The 24,190-nt window shown below is 38.9% G+C and overlaps 4 protein-coding genes across 6 annotated transcripts in view; 2 read left to right on the top strand and 2 right to left on the bottom strand.

The window, feature by feature from the left end:
• The window catches only part of LOC146448463 (E3 ubiquitin-protein ligase TRIM45-like), a 90,981-nt gene extending 70,912 nt beyond the window's left edge, over window positions 1–20,069 (bottom strand). Inside the window, exon 1 of the mRNA XM_085102527.1 lies at window positions 17,094–20,069. Within this exon, the coding sequence (XP_084958653.1) occupies window positions 17,586–19,832 (2,247 nt within the window). The 5' untranslated portion in view covers window positions 19,833–20,069 and the 3' untranslated portion in view covers window positions 17,094–17,585. The remainder of the gene's footprint in view (window positions 1–17,093) is intronic.
• The window catches only part of LOC146448459 (E3 ubiquitin-protein ligase TRIM45-like), a 216,495-nt gene that overhangs the window by 174,414 nt on the left and 17,891 nt on the right, over window positions 1–24,190 (bottom strand). The window lies entirely within an intron of this gene.
• LOC146448464 (pre-mRNA-splicing factor CWC22 homolog) lies at window positions 100–15,653 on the top strand. Of its 2 annotated transcripts, none has more exons than XM_085102553.1 (10): window positions 100–276; window positions 873–943; window positions 1,061–1,120; window positions 12,326–12,418; window positions 12,881–12,927; window positions 13,652–13,732; window positions 13,853–13,954; window positions 14,482–14,591; window positions 15,052–15,115; window positions 15,302–15,653. In XM_085102553.1, exons 1-10 carry the CDS (start codon window positions 180–182, stop codon window positions 15,360–15,362), a joined length of 786 nt encoding a protein of 261 aa, XP_084958679.1. In that variant the 5' UTR covers window positions 100–179; the 3' UTR covers window positions 15,363–15,653. The 2 variants fall into 2 exon arrangements, with proteins under 2 accessions (XP_084958679.1, XP_084958678.1); XM_085102552.1 differs by having other exon boundaries at window positions 15,052–15,118.
• On the top strand, window positions 22,288–23,512 carry LOC146448462 (uncharacterized). The gene has a single exon (XM_085102506.1). The coding sequence runs from the start codon at window positions 22,416–22,418 to the stop codon at window positions 23,154–23,156; it is 741 nt and encodes a 246-aa protein (XP_084958632.1). The 5' UTR covers window positions 22,288–22,415; the 3' UTR covers window positions 23,157–23,512.

The following is a 24,190-nucleotide window of genomic DNA, read 5'->3' as shown; positions in this document are numbered from 1 at the left end:
TCCGTGTAGATCAGAACGACGCAAGCATAAACACAAGCGCAAGCACAAGGTGGTTATGCTTGTGTTCACCAGTTTAAATACACATATTAGGTTTCTTGTGCTTATGCTTATGCTTGCGTCAACATGTAAACCAGGCTGAACTGTCAATGAAATTTTGAAATTCAGTTTACACTTCTTTTATGAATTTCTCTTCTATTCATTTTTGTAGCTTGGACTTTGAAGAATGTACTCATAAGCTGCTCAAAATGACGATCAAAGATGAACAAATGGTGAGTTGTGGTAACTTAACTATAAATATATTGTTCATGGTTTAAACTCAATAATAATGCAACAATTTGGAATACAAATTACCTGCATGTTCACACAATTCCACTTTATTAATCCCCCTCCCTGGTCTGATTTTGGTCTTTCTTAGTAGTGCTGTTTTTCAAGTAATAGAATGATCAAACACGAGGAAGAGTATTTCCACCGATTTCCAAACACCGAGAAGTAGGTTGGAAAAACGAGGCGCAGCCGAGTTTTTTTTAAACCAACTTCGAGGTCTTTGGAAATAGGAGGAAACACTCTTTCGAGTGTTTGATATAGCTTCTCAAACTATTGATAATTCTTGGAGAAATTCGAAGCAAAAGTTCACAAAATTTTATGATAATTAAGATCACATTTCTAAACCTCCTTCACCGAAGTGATTTCCTTTGTTTTCTGTTCATGAATTATTATTGAGTTTGAGAAATTCCTAGCAGACATGCTGATGTTATCCAAGATACAAGTCTAACCCGTGATATGGAATTATAATTTCGGGAGACGAATGTGATTCTTTTCCCTGTTTTCTTTTTTAACATTAGTCAAACATTTTTCATTTTTTTTTCTTACAGCCAGAGTTCTGATCATTGACTGCTGTACTCAACAGAGGTCGTATGAAAAATTCTTCGGTGTGCTTGCCCAGGTTAGTTAGAATTGCTTCTCGAAAATGTTTAGTAAACTCTCGTCTGGCCAGTTTGATTCATGTTTCATTGTATACTAATTTGGCTTTTAAATAAGTCTTTTCTTTCACTTGCTCCAGAGGTTTTGTCAACTAAACAAAGGATATATGGAAGAACATATCAAGACATTTAATGAACAAGTGAGTGAAGCTGATGAAACTTACTATAACTTACTATAATTACTATAACATACGCTCTCAATATCATCTTAATAAACATTGTTTAGTCATTAGTTTGGCTTGCTTTACTTCATGCCTTACCAATCAATCCTAAATTTGAAAATGAAACTAACAGGGCCTTAGTTGTTATATTTTGTACCTTTTACAATTTTAGCGCACATAGTTCAGTCACATAGACTGCCAAGTGTTGATTTTTGAATAAACGATTTGATTTGATATGAGTTGTTGCATGAGGCTTTTTTCTCAGTGCAATTCCAGGCGTGCAACGACCCTCACTTAGTGTACAGTATGTCCAGAAATGCACCTAACCCTGAATTTGGGTAGTTCATATAAAACATGCCTTTTTTGTCGTTTTCATATGGCTTCATATTCCACAGAATTATGTGTGTCTTAGTGAGAGTTAAGGTTAGGGGACACCTTGTGATGTCTATCACATAACGAGCCAGAGGTTCTTAGCAACGAAAATAAGACCTCGGCACCCCTTGGAGATACCAGGCAATTTGCCTGGTTTCTCCACGGGACGTCAAACAACTCGGAGCATTCCAATGTAATAGAATCCGTTCTGGCATTACTTCTGTTTCGCTTGCGGCGTTAATTTTAACGCGAAAGTGTTATAATCCTTGCGCCTAAAAAATATTTTTTGCGAGCTTTTAATTAAATTTCTTTCGTTGATATGACGTGTCTGCAAACGGATCCCACGTTACATGTTTTGCTGCAGTCTGCTGGAAAGCGATGAAATTTAAACTGGGGCACCCAACAGTTTAGTAGTGGAATCTTTTCGCAGAATTGAGATTAAAATGTAATGAAAAACGGAATCGTTCGCCACACAGGAATAGAAGAAGGCAAATATGTCGTTAACACTGGGAACTGTGAACAACTTAGAGATCCTTGGAAAAACGGAAATTTTTTCAGCAAAGGAATATAATCGTTCCGATTAGTCGGCTCATTCATATGCGCACTGCAAATTGTCGGCCTGAGCTTTTTTTTTTTTCTCAGATCTGTTCGATTTATAAATTCTGCTGCTCTTTGACAGATTTCATTTTTAGCAAGGTTTACAGCATACAAGCAGTTCCATTGCGATAAAGTTTTATAAACCGGGTCGATTTTCGTCCACTTATTCACTTTCTTATGTGATAAATCGTTATGCGTAAATCAACTCAGGCTAAATCGGCCAAACAAAATTCGGCCCAATAAATCGGTACGCGTGTGTTAACCTTGGGCTCACACAAGTACTAGAAAAGGCTACCAAAAGAAAATAGGCTAAAATATACGGTTGAAATAAGTTGCCTAGACGTTATACTCACTAAATTTTCTAATACCCCGTTCCTTAGAAGAAGTTTTGTTTTCTGTGGTAATCGTACAAAATGTTGAGCCTCGATGTCTTTCACGTCTTGTTTATCGTGTTAATGCACGTGGTGGCCCAGACATTGAATTCGCGCCTGTTTGTACTCCAATATTTATGCTTAAATAAAAATAAAGGATTTTTATCCCTAAATAAAAATAAAGGTACCACAGACCCATTGAGTCATACGCATGCCGTTTCACCATTTCAGCATTTTTTTTTTGAATTCTTGAATTTATTCTCTGACATAAGTGAAGTGATGTCCAGAAATAAACGCTAATGAGATGCATGAAATGTATGATAGACATCACAAGTTGTCCCCTACCGTAAATTCTTACTAAAACACAAATAATTCTGTCAAACATTTAACAATTATTCCACGGGCGCGCATTGGATATGAGGTGATAGATAGTTGGCTATAGTCATCTCACATCTAACAAGCGCAAGTGGATAATTCCTTTATTAAAAACAATTAAGAAATATTGCCAGATCTTACTGATTTCAATGTCTAAGAATAACCAGCCGACAATTTATGGTCGTCATTTCTTGCATATATTATGGCCGCTAGGCCAATCAAATCACTCGAATTGCATTATACAATAATTCAGTTTTTAATTAGAAATAATATGAAAACTGACAAAAAGGTCTGTCTAATGTAAAGTACCCAAATTCGGGGTGAGGTGCATTTCTGGACATTTGTGGTACTCAGGGACAAGCAAAAGAAATACATAAAAGTAAGTTTAAATCGTTTATTAATAGCTAGAGAAGGGGGACGGGATGGGGACATAAAATAAGACCACCAGTTAACCTGTTTAGAGACTAAATAATCCTTCAGCCATCGCTTGTGGAGTGGATTTTATTGTTTAGGGTCTTAGCACTGGAGACCCCTACTTGAATTCAAAACGATGGTAACAGACAAGAACAGCCCGTTGTAAACAACGAGTACTCTCCATAAACGGCAAGCGTTTTTTCGGGTGTTACTCCCTTTACATGAATTTGCTTCTTGTTCTGAGTGGCTCATCGTAATGCTGCGTCTGTTTTCGGCTTTGGTTTTCGTTTTACGACACTCAACTGCCAACCTCGACCCAAGGGGCTTCTCGGCCTTTCAATACGGGTGGGGGACAGCGGCGGGAGAACTCATGTATACAGGCTTTAAAATCGAAGTGTTCGAACATCAGTTAAATCACAACCTCTTTAAGTTTGAAAAGCGGTTTCACATCGAAAAAAAAGGGAAAAGAAGAGGGTTGAAGGAGTTTTACATTTCAATTTCAAGAATCATTTGATTTTTTCTATCCGTGAAACTACCAATTTATAGTCCGTTTGCTTTGCAGGAAAAGAAATAAAATAAAGTGCGATCTTTGTCTGATGTAAGTTGCGGTTAATGCGTTATAGGCCAAAAAGGATATACGCTGTAAATGAAACAAACTTAAGCGCAAGCTGCCAGACCGAGTGTACATGTGTGTATGTAGCGACCATAAAAGCCATTTTTCGATATTTTTAACCGATTGCAGAAGGACTATTCATACTATTCTTTATTGTAATTTCATTTTCTTTAGTGTTGAGTTAATTTTTCTTAGACTGGCTAAGATCGTCTGCGTCTGTACTACGGTTAAAATGTATACTCAGGTGCCAGAAAATGCGTGCATGTGAACGTGATTTAGTGCGTATGAGCCGAAAGGATGCGGAAGAGTACTATTAATCTCATTAAATTTCCCTTGCATTTCTTTAATTATTATTATAAATTATTTTATTCACCTGCATCTACACAGCATCCATTTCCGCGAAAAATGTTTCGATTTACAGCTAACGCTATTTTCTACACCCTGTATTTTTACTGTCTATCCATGCCGATGTCCCAACGTCATATGACGTCTGTCGGGCTCCCTATTCAGGAACCAAAGCTAAAGTGTTGCAAACGAAGTGTGAGGGAAAATAGTGAGTGTTCGTATCTTGTTGTCGGTCTTTGTGTTTTATTTGCAATGTCATCGGCTAAAGAGAGCTTGTCTAACACAAAAAGTCGACAATTGCCTGCTGAGACGAAACTGGAGTCACGTGTTGCTTATGTAAGCCATCCGAGAACAATCGAGAGAAGACTTTGTCAAGTGGTGAACCAAAAAGGCGGCGAATTTGAACGTTTTCTAAGTTCACTTTAATATCGCGTTTCGGGCAATCGCATTTTTTTTCTTCGCGAAACGCCTTTGAAACGACCCTTCCGCCCTCTTTGGATGAGTATCTCTTTCTGTTCACCAAGTTCGAAGGAATCTATTTCTGGATAACGTTCTTGGATAATACGCCTCTGTGACTCGTAGGGATATAATCCAGTACGAATTAAGTTTACCGTTTGAAATGAATATTCCCCTTACTGGTAGTAATGTAGATGTTATTTGTTGGAAATTTATATATCGGTTAGTCTTTTCAATAGCGGAACGTTCACTTTTAAAATATAGAAAGTCAACGATTGTGATATTCTCAGGTTCCCTGGTCCCCCCCTTGCTTACTTGATAGTGCAAGGGTATTATCCTGAGACTGAAGTCTAACCGCCGGTGTGATTTGTGGCGGACTCCCCGAGGGTTGGTTACCCCAGCTCGCCTTTTTTTCCCAGACAAATCACAACCTTAAGTCGACCTCAGTCTTTTCAGGGGGTATCATTGGGTGACCACCCCAACTCATTGTTGCCAGGATACTACACACTTCTTGACAAACGGTTTGTGAGACTGGGACGTCACACAATAAAGGAGACAATAGCAGAGAGTTGCTTGATAGTTCAGTGACAGAGCATTTATGAAGCTGGAACTACACACGGTAATGACGACAACAGCCCTCATTCTCATTCATTGACCGGGCTTTAAATACTCCGTCACATCTATTCCATTGCACATATGCCACACATTGACATTCAAATCTAAGCAGTAGGCAGGACGTTTGTCTAATAAACCTAGTTTAATGGCCTTAGCTCCCACGAGTCTCCTGTAGCTCAGTGGTAGAGCATCCGAACTAGTAATCGGAAAATCTAAGCCGGCTTCGATTCTTGATAGGAGAACAAGGAATTTCTATTTCCGACATTTCCTGTGACACTCGTGAATAATACATAATTCTCATGCAATACGTTGCTTCATAGTTTAAAGATAATGCTCAACACTTGTCTCAACATTTAAACTGCTTAGAAACACCGTTGAACTGCTGCCTTATTATTCAAAACAGAGACAAAATTTGACAAGACATAGACAATGCCAGAAAGTCCTATTTGGGTGAACCAGAAAGAATATACAACATTAATTTTATGGGAGACTTTCAAAGACATCTCAAAACACTGTAAATGTTGCATACCCGGAAAGCACACATCAAGGCCATTGCATCTACTCGGCTGAACCAAATGGGGTATACAGTAATAGCCTAGATTTCCACAAGCCATAGAACAATAACAATAATTATTGATTCTGATCAAGTTCACTACCCTGCAACCAGTTTACATAGACCTTAGCTTGGTGAACTAGAAAAAGGTCACACTTACTTAATCTCTCATTCTCAAAATCTGCAGGGTCAATTTAATCACGTTTCATATCCCAGAAGCACTCAGGCAAGCATAAATGCCAGGACTTCTACCTGGGTGAACCAGATAGGATATACAACCCTGGCCTAGATTATCATCTTTCTCAAAAACTCGTTAACATTGCATATCCCAGAAGCACTCAGGCACATATCAATGCCAGGACTTCTACCTGGGTGAACCATAAAGGATATACAACAATTACCTACATTGACATGTGCGACTCGAAATAATAACTTTCATGTTGCATATCCCAGAAGCACTCAGGCACATATCAATGCCAGGACATCTACCTGGGTGAACCAAAAAGGATATACAACAATTACCTACATTGACATGTGCGACTCGAAATAATAATTTTCATGTTGCATATCCCAGAAGCACTCAGGCACATATCAATGCCAGGACTTCTACCTGGGTGAACCAAAAAGGATATACAACAATTACCTACATTGACATGTGCGACTCAAAATAATAATTTTCATGTTGCATATCCCAGAAGCACTCAGGCACATATCAATGCCAGGACTTCTATCTGGGTGAACCAAAAGGATATACAACAATTACCTACATTGACATGTGCGACTCGAAATAATAATTTTCATGTTGCATATCCCAGAAGCACTCAGGCACATATCAATGCCAGGACTTCTATCTGGGTGAACCAAAAAGGATATACAACAATTACCTACATTGACATGTGCGACTCGAAATAATAATTTTCATGTTGCATATCCCAGAAGCACTCAGGCACATATCAATGCCAGGACTTCTATCTGGGTGAACCAAAAAGGATATACAACAATTACCTACATTGACATGTGCGACTCAAAATAATAATTTTCATGTTGCATATCCCAGAAGCGCTCAGGCACATATCAATGCCAGGACTTCTATCTGGGTGAACCAAAAAGGATATACAACAATTACCTACATTGACATGTGCGACTCGAAATAATAATTTTCATGTTGCATATCCCAGAAGCACTCAGGCACATATCAATGCCAGGACTTCTATCTGGGTGAACCAAAAAGGATATACAACAATTACCTACATTGACATGTGCGACTCGAAATAATAATTTTCATGTTGCATATCCCAGAAGCACTCAGGCACATATCAATGCCAGGACTTCTATCTGGGTGAACCAAAAAGGATATACAACAATTACCTACATTGACATGTGCGACTCGAAATAATAATTTTCATGTTGCATATCCCAGAAGCACTCAGGCACATATCAATGCCAGGACTTCTATCTGGGTGAACCAAAAGGATATACAACAATTACCTACATTGACATGTGCGACTCGAAATAATAATTTTCATGTTGCATATCCCAGAAGCACTCAGGCACATATCAATGCCAGGACTTCTACCTGGGTGAACCAAAAAGGATATACAACAATTACCTAAATTGACATGTGCGACTCGAAATAATAATTTTCATGTTGCATATCCCAGAAGCGCTCAGGCACATATCAATGCCAGGACTTCTATCTGGGTGAACCAAAAAGGATATACAACAATTACCTACATTGACATGTGCGACTAAAAATAATAATTTTCATGTTGCATATCCCAGAAGCGCTCAGGCACATATCAATGCCAGGACTTCTATCTGGGTGAACCAAAAAGGATATACAACAATTACCTACATTGACATGTGCGACTCGAAATAATAATTTTTATGTTGCATATCCCAGAAGCACTCAGGCACATATCAATGCCAGGACTTCTACCTGGGTGAACCAAAAGGATATACAACAATTACCTAAATTGACATGTGCGACTCGAAATAATAATTTTCATCTTGGATAAACTGTGAATGGCATGCCCTTTAAACAGGAAACTATCATCAGTTCATATTACTCTCACCTGTTTTCTTTGCAATTGGCAATTGCAATTGGATAGACACTTTTGCAGCTTTCACTAGATGCATGGTGAACATTAACTGGTACAATGCCAATCATGACTTGTTGCCTGCCTGTGGTGGGGAACAGCATGTGAATACATTACTAATGCATTGGGATTTAAGTTATTACTACCATAAAATGCTCAAAGCCACGGTTTTCAATAGCACCCGACGCCCGACGCAAGTCACCGGCTACTTTTAGCGTTTGTGCCGGGTACTTTTTGTCTCCAAAGTATGAATTTATGTCAATAACGTAGCTGATTACGGACGTGGATATTTTTGCCCAGATTTTAATTCCAATTGTTATAATAATTGTTATATCTGAGTGATATTTTGAAGAAAACTCTTGTTTATAATTCAGTTTACAATGACCTCCAAACAAACACTTTTTTGCCCTGAAAATGCACCAGATTGAGAATGCATCTCTGGGTATGCAAAATTTAACTATTTGCTGTGACCCCCCCAGCAGGAGGGGGTTTCCCCCTCCCACACCCTTCCCCCGTGCAGCTTTCGCCGCACGGCACCGCTAACGCGGTGCAATTGTCCTCCGGTTACTTTCACATTTCCTCCTGGTACTTTTTTTCATTTTGAAAACCCTGCAAAGCCCTTACATTTTTGCAAGAATGGTGTGTAAAATGATAGTTTAGAGAAACCCTTCTTTTGCACAAGAAGTACCCATTCCATGCAAATTACTAGAAAAAGGACATAAGCATAATACCATAAGAGATAACTGAGAAAATTTTAAATAACATTTAAATCCCTGCAACAAGAAAACTTCACACCTACCAAAGAAAAGTCTTCCGTCAAGTTTAAGGTTGACTTCCAGGGTGTTTTGGTGGGGTTGATGTAACCTTGTCTCCCTCGCAGCCCAGGCAACAGCAGCAGACAGGCTGACTTGAAAGCCACGGGGAGCACCTTCTGGCAGGGGTCTGATGCCCATTGCATTTCTTACTATCCCAAAAACCATTTTCCTCAGAGCCTTGATTTGATTTTTGTTTAGCAGGATTGGGACATCAGTGTTGTAATCTTAATAAATAACCAAACTAAACATTAACTGTGAAATCAATAACAATACCAGAAAGAATTCCAAAATTATTGATTTTTTGTGGTGAACTTTTTATCATATCGAATAATTTTTAAATATCGAAAAAAAAAATCGAAATTTACAGCCTACAATTATTGTACTGTAGGCTGTAAATTCGGAGTAATTTGAAAATCTGAAAATGTAAATTTAAAATAATTTTAAATATAATGCCCAGTCCCGATTAAGTTGACAAGCTGTAATTTTACTATACTGTATTTATTCTTTTGTAATGTAATAACGCAATTCGCTTTATGCATGACGTTCTTTTTATAATAAAATGCTCTTATTAATTAGTTTAAGCTGCACTGATTTCACCTAAAATCTCCAAAAGGGAGGCACATGTTTCAGTTGACAATTGCACATACTGAATATTCATGCTTCTTCTCATTTTGCACCAATTAATAACTATTCTACTCTGCATGTAAACAAGATTAAGGTGGCTGAAGTCAAGCCCATGTACTGAGCAGAACACATACTGTAAGGTCTCACTTGACTGGCTTCAGACACCAGCCAGTCAAATCAGTAGCAGCTGCTGCCATGGGCGTATAACAGAAATTATAATCCATTAAAGATATTAGCACTTCAGTGCTACACTGTAAATTCAAGGGTAAATAAAGTTTATTGATTGATTGATTTAAATATTTCCGCTCGCCCGCGATTGGTCTAAACGCCTCATGTGACCAAATATACCCCAGCTAAAACTGGGAAATATCCGATGATATTCCCCAAGTGATATTCCCCAATTTCAAAAACTTCAAGGCACGTTTTGTTTACAATCACAATTAATGTCAAGATGGGGGAACGGTTTGCTTTTGTGACGGAAAGAGAGATAAACCTGCTGGTCGATACAGCAGTATCAGAAAACAAAATACGCTCTAAAGGTTTTTAACGGTAAACTGTTCTTAAACGAAATGTTCAAATACTCAAGCTCGTTGCTTCATGTTGCGAAAAATATTTGAAGGATAATACATGTAACCACAATAGCCTCCATTTGGCTTTAAAAATAAGCTTAGATATTTGTCCTTGGACATTATCTGCTCCTAGAAGCTCACAGTTTTCCTCGAGCTTCACTCTCGGGAAAACTGTTCACTTCTCAGAACAAATAATGTCTGCGGACAAATATCTGAGCATATTTTCGCGCGAAATGGAGGCTATTGTTGATTTATCTTCACTGTGGGGTACAGTGCAACTAGCCCATTAATGTTGCTAATTTCCACCATAAGCTTTCATAGGCAAATCGTACAATTACAAACAATAACTTACAAGCAAAAATTTTATTTAATTTTAAAATTAACGGTTTTACTTTATCCTGGCTCATTTGATAAGACAGTTTAAACCCCACAATAATTAATTACAGTACCCTTGATCGAAACCCTGCGGAATATGCAGATCATGAAATTATTTTCCTTCTTTCATCCCTAAGGGATGGGACAGAAAAGACTCATTGGACCAGTCACTAATTCTTAATATCAACAGATCATTATAATGAGTGTCAAGACTCAACCCTGTGAACCCCTCCCTCAGTTTCTCTTTAAGAAAAAAAAAGGAAAATACGTTTTACAAAGCAAGAATATATATTATATCTATTCTAGCACAATAAAAAGATAAAGGTAATCACTTACCCCAGTTCGGCCCAGCCTAGTCAGGCTCAATAGCGTTTGCCAACCTTGGTCCGGGATTCTGGACTGCAGTTTAAAATACAGTAAGGTCCAGTCGAGGGACACGAAGTGACTGGAAAAAATCGGGAGCACTGTCCCCAAACATGACCTCAAATGCTTGCTTTGGACCACTTTTTTTGACCAATTTTTACGCTAAGTCGCTTAACATTTTAGCCACTGACTTCGGGATTGTGGACCTGACCAGCGATTGCTGATGCAAGCGGCAGCTGGTACTTTTCGCGAACATCGCTGATCAAGGTTCACACTACGTCGTCCAGAAATTCCTCTGATTTTGCCTTTGCACTCATTGAGGGCGGTGAGCAGTCGGTTTGCGCTTCGTCTCGAAGGGTTTTCAACTGCTCGACTGCTTCGTCCAGACTGGCTTTAAGCTTGATATTTTCCTCAACGACGTTACCAATATTAAGCTCAAGCTTAATTTCGTTTCGTTGCATAGGTGGTTCTGGTTCAACCACTACTGGCTCACGTGGACTTGGTTGCTTTTCTGTTCCGATCTCGATAGCGTTCACGGCTTCAACGAAGCGTAGCTAACACGTTCACTCGGTTTCACAGTTTTCCTCAGAACTGCGCACAAAATGCCGAATAACGAGGCAACGGGAACGACTTCTCCTCTGAAAGCTCTCTGATCCAAGTCCCCGCCATTTTGGATATCGGAGATCTTCACAGAGGAAAATTCTGTTGGAAAACTCGCTACCAAAGGGCACCTGGCCATAAATTTGGTCGGCTGACCGCCACATACCAGAGAATTCATTAAATACCACGGTCTTACCGGGTCGCTAGCTAGATGCAGTCGACGAATGTCGAAAACCTCAGCGAAAGCCTCCATGTCCTTGAAGACGGAGCGCAAAAATGATCTTGACTAGAGTTACATGAAATCTAACCTCCTAAAATGTCAAAAAAGGCAAATCCCACCCCCCAAATGATCAGGCCGTCTCAACGGGAGATTGTACGAAAAGCCATGCGGCGATAAATTAGTTGAGAAAACTCTGTTGGAGTCCCAAACCGCAAACGTAGTATGATGATGGGTTCAGAGCAGGAGTATGACGTCACTCCTTAGCAACCGGCTAGAGCACATTTTTCAACTTCCGGTTATCTCTGGCTCGTGATGACAGTAAATGAATCTCATTAGCTTGTATTTCTGAACATGTTCACACCGCTAGGAGGCAAATTTCAGTCGATAATGCACTTGTTTCGCCCTCTCTTCGTCACTTGCCTTCCAAGGGAAAACTGCATCGTTCGCACTATTTGCAACTTTACAAATACGTTGCAACTCTCTAACTTGTGGTATAAGTTACTGTATCGTTGTTGTATTGCAACTTGCAGAAACAATTGCCTGTTTAATGCAATAGTATTATGTTGGGGATCCTATTGATACAAGGTGAAACCATGCATGCTGTAGTAGGTATTTGTTGGTTCACTTGGAAATCCAATAGAAAGTTGACGGAATTGTGTGTTGTTGTCAAACTTTGTCTTGTTTTCAAGAATGAGTTTGACCAGCCGAGGTTCCATTCCAAGTTTGACTCATTTGCTATTAACGAGAACTTAAATAATAGGAAATGTGTTTTACGCTTTCTTGCTTTGCTTTTTTTTTTTTTCTTAAGTATGACACGATCCACCGTTTTGAGACAAACAAACTCAGGAATGTGGCAAAGTTCTTTGGACACCTTCTCTTCACAGATGCCATTCCTTGGACTGTAAGTCTGTTTGTCTTGTTTAAATGATTGGGAGGGGTCCGGTCAGGGTGGGTATTGTATTCTTCAGAATTTGGATACCGTTGTTGTTGACGGTCTGTTGCCAGTGTAAACACTGAGTGGAGGGAGAGGGGGGAGGGAGGGTGTTAGAATTGTTGTTCTGAACGTTGGCTGCTGGAGTCAGATGTTTCGGCTTCATGTAGATTTGGAAGGGATCATTGTCTGTGTTGTACCATTATGGGTCAGAGATTGTGATTGGTCTTGTGAGAGGGTGATACTGATAGGATGTTTTTTGTTTAGGAAATCCAGGTTTATTTTTTCACATCTTTTTTACAGTCCCATACCTCCAAATCGTATCTCCCTTCAGCTCCATTTTAGGTCATGATGGCAACATCTGGCAAAAACAAAAGTAGACACAAAATGACGTACGAAATCTTATCGTTCTTTGTCATTACTCTTCTCTAGGTACTGTCCTGTATTAAATTAAATGAAGACGATACAACGTCGTCCAGGTATGCTTAGGTTTAAAAAATGATTTCTGATCAATGGCACACGAATTTAAATTCATATGATACCACTCCGTTTTCTGCTAATAACTTTTGTAAGCAACTTTCGCACTCCATTTACAACACCGATGTTTTGGGATGCAAAAATGAAAAAAAAAAAAAACTCCTGAAAGTTGTCCTTCTTTTGATTTCACTTCTTCATATTTCACAAGGTATATAAACGACCTTCTACTCTGTAAGACTTCACAAAGCTTCACAAGAGCCGGTTCATAATGCTGGTTATACTAGGGGGTATTAGAACTTCCGCGTTCCTTGGTGGAATGCTCATGCATACCTGGGTTATCCCCCAAGCATTTCTAAGTTTCCCTAATTGCTCTGTGTACCCGAGAGGAGAGAAATCACCAGGGAAGGGAAGAGCAAAATTTCTTGGCTGAGCAAATACCACCATGGAAGAGACGAAGTTCGAACCAACGAAATTCAAATGCTACATATAACATGTTAACTTTTAGACAACAACGCGAGTTCATACAACTGAACCACCTGAAAACAACTGACTAAGGCGATGCATGATAGGCACGATCTTCAGCAAAAAGTGACTTATATAATATAATAATAAAAACATCTTTTAAGAGGAGGCCTCTATCACTTGCCAGCCCTATTCAAATTATTCAATCATTAATAGTATATTTTCAATTTGTTGTCTAGCTTAATTAATGTATTTATTTTGCAGTCGTGTGTTTATCAAAATCTTATTCCAAGAACTTGCAGAGTACATGGGCCTTCCCAAACTTAATGAGCGCCTCAAAGATCCGTAAGTATCTTCTGCAATTTTGCTTCAGAAATTGAAGGTCTTAATTAATATTCTTGCATAAGCTAGGAAGACATTTTGAAATTGCATTTTTTTTATTATAATAACTTATTTTTATTCCAGATTTCTTGCGGAGTATTTTGAAGGAATTTTTCCTCGCGATAATCCACGTAACACGCGCTTCTTCATCAATTTCCTCACCTCTATTGGACTGGGAGGAGTCACGTGAGTACCATACATTACACATTATTGGCTATTATTGGCTATCCTAAGAAAACAGTCTGTTGTTGATGATCAAAAATTTAATGATGCATGTTGGCTGTCGGACGTACGCAACACGTACGTGTATTCATCCAAGCTTTTGTCGCATCTCAGCTCTGTACGCAAGTTGACATTTTTTAACTTTTCTGCAACTTCTTTTTCGCCTTCCACTTTGACAAGGGCTACAGTAAGTCTCCGTGTACCTGTTTGACACAGGAAAAGCAGTAATGCAAATGAATGAAACTTGCGTACAAGAATGTGGGTAGATTTGATACAAACGAGCCAGTTTTTTCTAGCGTTTTGCTGATCGCTTTCTGTTTCCGAAGCAAAAACAAACTGCTTGTTATCCGAGTTTGGCTCTGAAAATTCTAATATTCAATAGTTGTAATCTGAATGTCGTATAACTCCGAAAATCCTCATGCTTAGCGTTTGCCATCACTTAGTATTTTCCTTGAAAATCCAGATTCAAAATGACTTACTTCCTTTCGCAGCGATGAGCTGAGAGAACATCTGAAGAACGCTCCAAAAATGATTATGGCGCAGCAGAGGGCTGGGGCGAGTGACAGTGACTCGGATTCTTCGAACGACAGCAGCAGCGAAGGTTTGTGGGAAAAGTTTGATAAAGAATAAGAAGAAAATTTTAAGCGATGTTTTTGTAAACTAATTGGATTGAGGAAGTAGTGAAAGACAAATCATGAAGGGCGTGGCATTTATTTGCTGGAAAATTCATTGAAATAGATATTTTTGGCCAAATATTTTTCATTTTATTGTTTTGAGGAGACTTCTGTTGGCTCTTATCTCGTTTTACATGAGCTCTTTTAGCCGCAGCAATATCGCCATATTTTTGTGCTGTCGCGCACCGGCATGTTAGTGTGCTTCGTGGATGTGGGCACAAGGCAGTTAAACATGAAGAGTTACGCCATAACTTCTGCAAACTTTCGAGTTCTTTTGCAAACGGTTACCTTAGTAAATTCATGCTTTGGATGAGGAGTGTTTATTTTATCGCACTGTCTGGTGTTTATTGGTGATCGAGAAACATAGTGTGCGTTTTCTCTTTACAGACAGCTCAAGCTCTGAAGAATCGTCGGAATCTTCCGAAGAATCTTCGGACGATGATCGGAAGAGAAGGTCAGTGAATATGCTTTTCATATTGAGTCTCTTTGTTTTCATTTGAATTAAGGGCTGAAGATGATATAGATTTGATCTGATAATACGATTAATTGATCTGCATGTTCTTTAGCTCGAGATGCAAATAATCCTTTGACGTTTTTGTTTGTTTGTCTGTTTGTTTGTTTGTTTCTCTGTTTTCAGGCATAAAAAGAAGCGAGCGCACAAGAAAAAAGAGACAAGAAAACAAAAGAAAAGGCGGTGAAGCTATTGCTCTAAGAAAACCTGAATGTAAATTTAAACACTTACGTCAAGTGCCAAGAGTTCCACGTCAATACCAAACTGGAGAAGCTGTACTCCCAGAATAGCTCGTGTAGTTCCTGGTTTTGTGACCTTGGCAAAATGATGGGGAAGGATTTGCAAACAAGATTTAAACCCACAGGTTTACATATCTCTTATATAGTTTGGAATTGTTCAAATGGAACTTAGTTTCATCGTACTTCTGCTGACAAATGTAAATAATATCCATTTACCAGTTTTAATCCTTGATTCTTGAGTTATGTGAGTGAGCCCTAGAGTAGAATTACTTCGTATTACTTCCAAGTTTTTCCAAACACTCAAATGAGCCAAAATCCTCCCCCCCCCCCCCCTCCCCACGCGCTCTCTCTCTCTCTCTCTCTCTCTCTCTCTCTCTCTCTCTCTCTCTCTCTCTCTCTCTCTCTCTCTCTCTCTCTCTCTCTCTCTCTCTCTCTCTCTCTCTCTCTCTCTCTCTCTCTCTCTCTCTCTCTCTCTCTCTCTCTCTCCTCGTTTCTATTTTGTCAGGGGATGGTAGTGGTCACGCAACGTGGAGAGAAGAGTTGCGTGAGTGGGTGACGTCCCTTATAACGGCTTCTTACGGGAGATTAGGGGATGACAGTTTGCCCTCACATTTGCTAGCATGAACCCTGGTGAGTTGGAATCACGCAAGCTATCAATGTGTATTGGGAATTGTAGAATGCCACGTCTTGGATTAAAATTCATCGCACACGGAGCTGTTAGTATTTCCTGCTGGGATACAGAGCTCATCCGAAGCTAGTGGACCTCACTTATTGAATTTAGGGTAAGAAACATAAATATAGATATATCTAGATGACCTGAGGTCTTACTCAGAAAAGAGAGCCCGGTTTTTTTCCTGTAGGTCGGTGAACGTTTTTATCTTTTCCGCAGGTCTTGTTACAAACACACAACGAATCCCACGGGGTTCTCGGTCAAGATAAAATAAATTCCGTCCGTTTCCAGCACCAATCAGATTGCATGATTTGAAGAATTCTGTCCGCTCGCTAACCTGGTACGCAGACTTTTTTTGGTTCGTCACGTTATGCATTCTTCCCCACGAGTGTCACGTCACGCACTCCTCCCCACAAGTGACATGACGAGCTAAAGAACGTCTGCACAGGAAGCTACTCGCTTAGTGCAAACTAAGGAAAAAACAACAACAACAAAACAAAGTAATTCATACACAAGCTTTTTATTTTGTTTGACCTAAGAAACTAGTTTTACAGTATCAATCCGTAACTTTTTAGAGATCACTGTCTATCACTTTATTTCTACAGACGATTGTACCAATGGTATAACATTGCACTTACTTTCTGTTTAATATGCACACCTATGTTTATGTACAATCATGGTTGAGAAATTTTAACAAATTCTATAAATTGTTTGCTTTTTCCACGAAAATTGCTCATTAAATTACACAAGTAATTACCAGATATTTGGACTATACTTACAGATTATCCTTTAAAATTATTAGCCGTCACAATAGTAGATGTCTTTCATGCTCGAGTATCTCTGAAACTGAAGGTATTGTTTGTGCACAGGTGAAGTTTGCTGTGGAGGCGGCCAACATATTAATGTACAAAGGGATTATCAATGGCTTCACCACCAATAACTTCATTTTCCAGCCAACAATACCATGTGCTTGGCTCAGTAACAAGTATTACAAGAAGCAAAATATAACCTTGCTTAAATACTAACCTTTACAAAAACTTACCTAAAAGCATAATGAAAAATGTTTTTGAAAATGATAATTTCTACCCACATATTTTATGACAAGGCAGAAATTTAGTAATAAAATATAATAGCAACAAAGAGTGAAGTTACCCTACCATTAATACAAAACATACAATAAAATAGCAGAGAAGTAACCTGAAAAACTATGTCAATACAACTGCATCGGGCCCCGAGTGTTATTAGAAACTAAAGCGAAAAGTATTCCTTAGATAATTCTTTCTTTTATATATTTTGTGTTTGCAAATCCCTATTAATATATCCTTCAGCAACGGCTCCTTTTTTCTCAACTTTTTTAAAGGCTGAACTCAAAGAAAATATTTTCACAGCTTTCCAAATTCGATTATCGTAAAAGTCGTGTTAATAGAGACGGACTCTGATGATGCTCGGAATCAACATATCATTGAAGAAGCTTGTTCTTCTTGATATTCAGAAATATTTTTCACTTGAATATTTGAATGCGATGATTGTCATGGTCACACACAACAATTTGTTCGTTACTTAGAAGTGCTACACAAAGTGGTTCATTAAATTCACCTACGTTGCTGCCATTTCTTCCAAACTTTCCAACAAACTTACCATTCAGTTCAAAGACTTGTATTCTGTGATTATCTCGATCACACACCATCAGTAGTCCTGACTTAGTCACTGACAAAAAACGTGGATATTTAAACTTCCCATCCCCTCCCCCTTTCTTACCAAACTTATACTTATACTTCCCCTCCCTACTGAAGACTTTTATGCTATGATCACCAGAGTCTGACACTATGAGATATTCATCACACTGAACACAGTGGACAGGACAAGTAAAAGAACCAGGCCCACCTATCTTCATTAGAAGATTGCCATCAGGGGAAAAGATCTTAATCAGTTTGTTACCTGTATCAGCAACAATAATATTACCCTGACTATCCAAGGATAAACCCCAAGGATCAGAGAGCTGACTATCAAGGCTTCCTTTCCCACCAAACATACCCATGTACCTACCCTCCCCATTGAAAATTTGTACTCTATTGTTATCACTGTCTGCTACAAAAATCTTTCCATCCTTATCAAGGGCTATTCCAAAAGGATGTTTAAATTCCCCCTGATTACTACCTTTGCGACCAAAGGATCTTATTAAATCGCCATTACTGTTGAAGATTTGAACCCTGTGGTTCATCTGGTCAGCTACTGCTATTTCATCCCTGCTACTCACTGCCACCCCCAGAGGATTCTTAAACATTCCAAAAACCGAACCTTCTTTTCCAAAAGACAAAACAGGTTTGACATGAAATGGTTTTACTAGCACAGTAAAAGGACTATTACGAACATGTTCCCCGTTTACCTTAATTGACAATTTACAGCTACCTTGAACTTTAGGAGAATAGCTAATGTTGTAGATTCCATCTTTGTTATCATCTACTTGCACTTTTTTCACGCACTCTAGCCCATGCTCGTCTCTCATTTCTACGGTTACATTATCACGCTTATCATAACACTGTCTTTTGTTAGCGTTTCTTGAGGTCAAACTGAATTGAGCTTCACGCCCAACAGTTCCTTCTCTGAGTCCTTTGCCTTCAGCAATGGATTCACTTGCTTTTGTTGGGAACAAAATTTCCAAGAATCCAATTTCTTCGCTTTTGATAATGTTCTCAATCTTTTGGTTTTCCACGAAAACCACTGTTGGCAGATATAATTCAGGGTCACGGAAAACATGCTTGGCTTGCTCTGCTTCTTCCAAAATTGTTGCTAATGATTTTTTCAGCTGAAGGACCTCAGCGTTTATACTTCGTGTTAACAGTTTATCAGCTTTTTCCAGCGATGACTCGATCATAGTTATTTTCTGCTGAATCTCAGTCCTTGTCCTTGCAACATTTTCACCCGACTTCCTTGTCTCGTTTTCCACCGCAGCGAGAATATTTTGTCTCTTCGCTTGAATTGTTTTGATCAAGTCATCAGTAAACCTGTTGACATTCGTTTTCACGTTTTCGCTTTGCTGAATCAGTTTAGCGTAGTTTTCATCAAGTTGAGTAACTAAGTTCGTATATGCCCTTAAGTTTTGTCTTTGTTCTTGTATAAGAGCTGTCATCTCGATCTTTTGAGCCTCGGCTTCTTCTTCGACTAATTTCAATGTATGTCCTCCATGATCCAAAGTGACACAAGTTTGGCAAACTGCTGCTTCGCATTTCTTGCAGACGTACTTCAACTCTTCTTTCTGGTGTCCTTGTCTTGAGCAAAACACGGGTCGCTTCAATACATTCTCAAAGTCCTTGTCTTGGAACTCTTTCACTGCAAGAACACGATGATCTTTGTTGTTTCTCATCATGTTGTGTCCAATCAGGCACTGTTCACAGTAAAACATGCAACACTGAAAGCAGTACGAAGCCTCGGAGCTTTTCTTGTCGCAGTTTCCACACGTTACTTGGGTTGTGTTGCATTCTTTTATGGCCAGCACATCGATCAAACCGTTGAGATAAAAGCTGGTCGGAAGATCCTTCAGATCGCCGCTTGCAGGCACTCTGCTAAGGGCTTGGCACTTCGGACATCTAAATGCATTTTGACCGCCACTCGTCTGATGCCAGTGTTTCAAACAATGCAGACAGAAACTGTGTAAACAGGGAAGCTGTCTGGGATCCTTAAATAAGTCCGAACACACAGGACAAGAGACTTCTTCGCGGAGATTGTAAAACAACGTTCGGATATCCATGTTGTTTTCGCAAACGAGGAGTGACCTTGCGGCAGTCTTTACCACACAATGGAGTCTTGTGATTTTCTATCTTTAGCTTTTCTAGGAATCTTAAACGTATGAGCCAATCACAGAACGCTTTTTTAAGAGGCTGTTGATGGTTTGGTTTTGGTTTCTGATTTTTAGGAATGTGCTCTTGTTGCGACAAGTTTTTGTTTGCAAAGAAGGCATGCCAATCAAAAACAGAAAAAGGTCAATGAAGTGTACTTTATAATTAAAGCTTCTTTTATAAAGTCGTCAAACTACAGGGACAGTTATAAATATTGTCAATATAACAAATGCGGTGAAACACACTACTTAAAACTTGGTTTTAATTTAATATTAGAAAAAAAAGTTAATTATCTTTTTTTCTCTTCGACCCTCTCGGCACCTTGCACCACGCAATGGAGTCTTACAATTTTTCTGGGAATCATTGGCGTATGAGGCAATCATAGAAAGCTGTTGTAAGAGGTTGTTGACTGTTCTGTTTTGGTTCCTGGTTCACAGGTATTTGCTCTTAGCGCGCCAAGGTTTTGTTTGATGCGCAAAGTCATGCAAATAAAAAAAAAAGAGATGAAATATGAATACGTAGTCGATAAAATGGGGTCAATGAATTGAACTGCGAAGCCACCGGGATGATTAGAAGTAATGTAAATATAGAACTTTTGCGGCGAAGCCCACTATAGAAGAGGTAACGTTTGAACATTTTTGATTCACTTTTCTTTTCCTAGATTTCCTCGGCGGTATCTGATTTCACCACACAGTGAAGTGTTGTGTGCCAATCTCAGAGGTCTCTTTTTATTTTTAAAGGCTGTTGATTGTTTTGTTTTGGTCTCTGATTCCCAGGAACGTTTTCTTATCGCGTGCAGTTTAAGCTTGATAAGAGTTGTAAATTAAAAACAAAGAGAAAAATAATACACATTTCCTCAATACTGTGAAGTGTGCTATTTAAAGCCTCTTTTATCATCGCGCATCAGTTGCAAGATCGTGAAAAAAAAAAAACTACTAATTCGCAACCTCGTTCCCAGGGTCTCTCCTCTTCACCCCGCGACGTGAAAACGAGAGAGCCTGGGAACAAGGCTGTCTCATGCGCTCCTGGCGACGGAAAATCGGGAACGGTGGAACATAAGCAACAGGGTACTGAAATCTTCACTTCTTTCAATATAAACTTTCACAGAACCTAATTTACACGCAAGGTCAGGTTCTATTTTCGCTTGGTAAAGCGCACCCGGAATAAGGTATTGAAATGAGAAACGTCAAAGATCGCTGCTCAATGAAATTGGGACTAATCGTAGTTCATAGGAAGCAGACTAATAAGGGTGTTTGTTACAATTACCATTAAAAGATCAGTAAATTCATGCTAGCATAAAAGCTCGCCACTGCCGGTCACGCCCTGCAAACGCCTCCAAGTATTTTTTTTTATGAAACAGACAGCAGGGAATATTCATACTATGTGAATCAGCCATATTTTCACATAGGATCACTGCAGTGACCTGTTATATCAAAGGAACAAGATAAGTTAACGTGTAAAAGCAAGATACAACCTTACTATGTAAAAATATGGTTCACGAGCGACGACACGAACCCCGGTCTCCCGCGTTCAAGGCAGACGTGATAACCACCACACTACAGGCGAACCCACAATGATAGAGGGCGAAATAGCACAGCTTATTCTTTTTACCTCAATCTTTAAGATTACTCAAGGTGTTTTGCACAAATAAGAATACAGTATCAGGTTATATCACCACAGAGACATCACATTTATCAGAGAAATGGGTGTAATGCATGTTTTACGATCAAACTTTGGCAGGTTTTTGAAATAGGTATTCTCGCACACTAGTAAGGGACAGAAAATCTGAAGGAACAGTGATGAGAAGCGTTCATCAGGAAAACGAACACAGTTGGCAAATATGAAATAAAAGGGAAAGCGTCATGGGTGTTTTTTTCCCCTTTTGTTAAAAATAATAAAGTAACACCTTTACGTAGCTACAAAATAATTCTAGAATAACGAGAGGAAAGAAATCAACTCAGTTCTTGAAAGGATTAACTCGTGATCTCTTCTAGCGCATTTTGGAAAACAAAAACGCGAAAACTTGAAAAAACGTTAGCTGAACATTTTTCAAGTTTCAATGCATTCCGACCTACCCTCTGTCTCGCCAGAACAAAACTTTAGACAATTATTATTACTTTTTCTTCCAATGACAGACAAAAATTTTTCGGTTTTGAAATGACATCAAATTCGCGTGATACTTCCCCTTTAAAAGAGTCGATGCCAACATATGAAATTATGAGTACATGGCGGTAGCATGCTTAGCACGTGTTAAGCAACATGCACCACCACACGCGGAAAAAAAATAAAATGTCACGTTGGCTCCAGACAAAACTAAGGAGGCTTTGAATGCAAATAAACGGCTCGGAAGGACCTTTGGTCATTCGGTTTCAAGCAGGAATAGACGAAGGATCAAACCTTAGTTTACGCACGGTTTTTTTTAAGGGAGAACAGCTCGTCAACATTCATTTTTGCATCATTTTGATTGAGCTACGTTGGAAAGAATTTGACAACAAATGGAGAGGCGTTTGAATTCTGTCAAGTCTTCCTTTCTCGCTGTAATGGAACAGTTTGTGCAGACGGTTGATTTGATGGACAACACAGTCTTGATCCCAATGAAGCTGATCGATTTGCCAGTGAAAGATTTGATTCCAGCAATGAAAAGTAGTACTGGTAATAACTTTCTGCTGAACAACATGAGCATGCGTGCTTTCTATTTCATGGTGAAAGAGATGAGAATTAAATTATCGCAAGGGTATGGTGGCAACGGAGAAACCTATGTCCCGCTGGAACGAGAAATTCAAGAATCTTGTCACCGATTAAATCAGCTCGCATCCGTCGCGAGGTACATTAAAACTTCCATACTTAACCTCGGCCCGAATCAAGAGCTGCAATCCTTCCAAGAATTTCAAAACAAAGCGCAGTTGCTCTCGGAGAATTGCCTGCTCGGAGCGCTAAAGAAATTCACTGACGAGGTGGAATCCTTGGAGAAGTCCGTCATGTTTCCCAGTCTTCTGAAAGATCATCGTGTGAGCGAGGATATGCCACAATTTAACGAAGAAATCCAGACACTTTACGATGTTTTCATGTTTCTGAAGGAACTGAATGCAGAACTGTTGTCGGGGTCGAGGAATTTCGAGCTGCCAGATGCTAAGCTGCAGCACAAATTATCGGAATTGTTTCAGACATTTGTTCAGTATACAGCAATGGCTCGAAATCTTGCTACCCGCTATGAAGAAGAGGTGAGATGCTTTTGACTTTTAGAGTTACGATCGACTGGAGCCCGCCACTCGTGGAGAACTTTTTTGAGGTGCTTTACGCACCGATTGCCGAATTGAAATGCTCTCTAGCTGAGGATTAAATATTGAAAGTACCCGAAAGTATATCTCGTAGCCGTATTAAGGGGTAATTTCTTTTGTTTATTAGTGTTGTTCAGAATAATATTCCGGCTTTAAAGAAGTGCCTGTTTTGAAAAAAGAAATGTTTTATGTAAACAAAATGTATCTTGCGGATTTATAAAAACTCACGACAAAAATGTGGGAAAAGGTCATTTGTGATGAATAGTAAATTGTTGATCAAGAATAAAGATATGAAATAAATGTGATAGAATTAAGATGTTTGCCAAGTACTTTTTAATATGACGAACTTTTTGTTGTTTTAAGGAGTTTTCATACGACGATTCCCTCACAGTCTTTATCACCCTGCAGAATTACGTAACACTTTTCGGGTTAATTACGTAATAATCCAAACTCCAGTGATAATTTGTACACCTTGTTCCCCGGCTGAATAATGGCCGCAGTTATGTAATGTGTATTCCATTACTTTACTCCTAGAAGTCTCGTTCTAAACTCTGAGTAAGACTCCATGGCGAATTACAGCACAATTGTCCCTTCGAACACGCTCGGTGAACCCCAAAACATCCGCACAAACACACACCGTCGCTTATCATGCTTATGAGTTCATTTTTCATATACCAAAAAAAAGAGCAAGTAAGCTCAATTATGACAAATCAATGTTACGTGCTTAAGAAGATAACATTTTAGATAAAATTGTTGCAAAATCCGACTGATTTGGCGGCCAAAAAAAAATCACGAGCATGATAAACTAAAAAAAAAAGTATATCCAGCAGAGAGGGTTAAACTCTAAACCGGGACGTTATTTTTTTTTTTTTTGACGAAATTTTGAATGGAACTGCTTCCGTTACTTTTGCTGTTGGGTATGGAAATAAAATTGGACAATAATAATAATAATAATAATAATAATAATAATAATAATAATAATAATAATAATA

The sequence above is a fragment of the Pavona decussata genome, unplaced genomic scaffold (genome assembly GCF_977016875.1).
Source record: "Pavona decussata unplaced genomic scaffold, jaPavDecu1.1 SCAFFOLD_912, whole genome shotgun sequence".
In the NCBI taxonomy this organism is placed as follows: Eukaryota; Metazoa; Cnidaria; class Anthozoa; order Scleractinia; family Agariciidae; genus Pavona; species Pavona decussata.
This window is presented reverse-complemented; position numbering and strand designations above follow the sequence as displayed.

Bases quoted from the DNA above. Each gene is read 5' to 3' on its own strand.
- LOC146448462 (XM_085102506.1), top strand. From the start codon at position 22,416: ATGGAGAGGCGTTTGAATTCTGTCAAGTCTTCCTTTCTCGCTGTAATG.
- LOC146448464 (XM_085102552.1), top strand. From the start codon at position 180: ATGAATTTCTCTTCTATTCATTTTTGTAGCTTGGACTTTGAAGAATGT. The intron at 12,419-12,880 runs GTAAGTCTGTTT...ACTCTTCTCTAG, and splicing joins CAGATGCCATTCCTTGGACT to GTACTGTCCTGTATTAAATT. The intron at 13,955-14,481 runs GTGAGTACCATA...TTCCTTTCGCAG, and splicing joins ATTGGACTGGGAGGAGTCAC to CGATGAGCTGAGAGAACATC.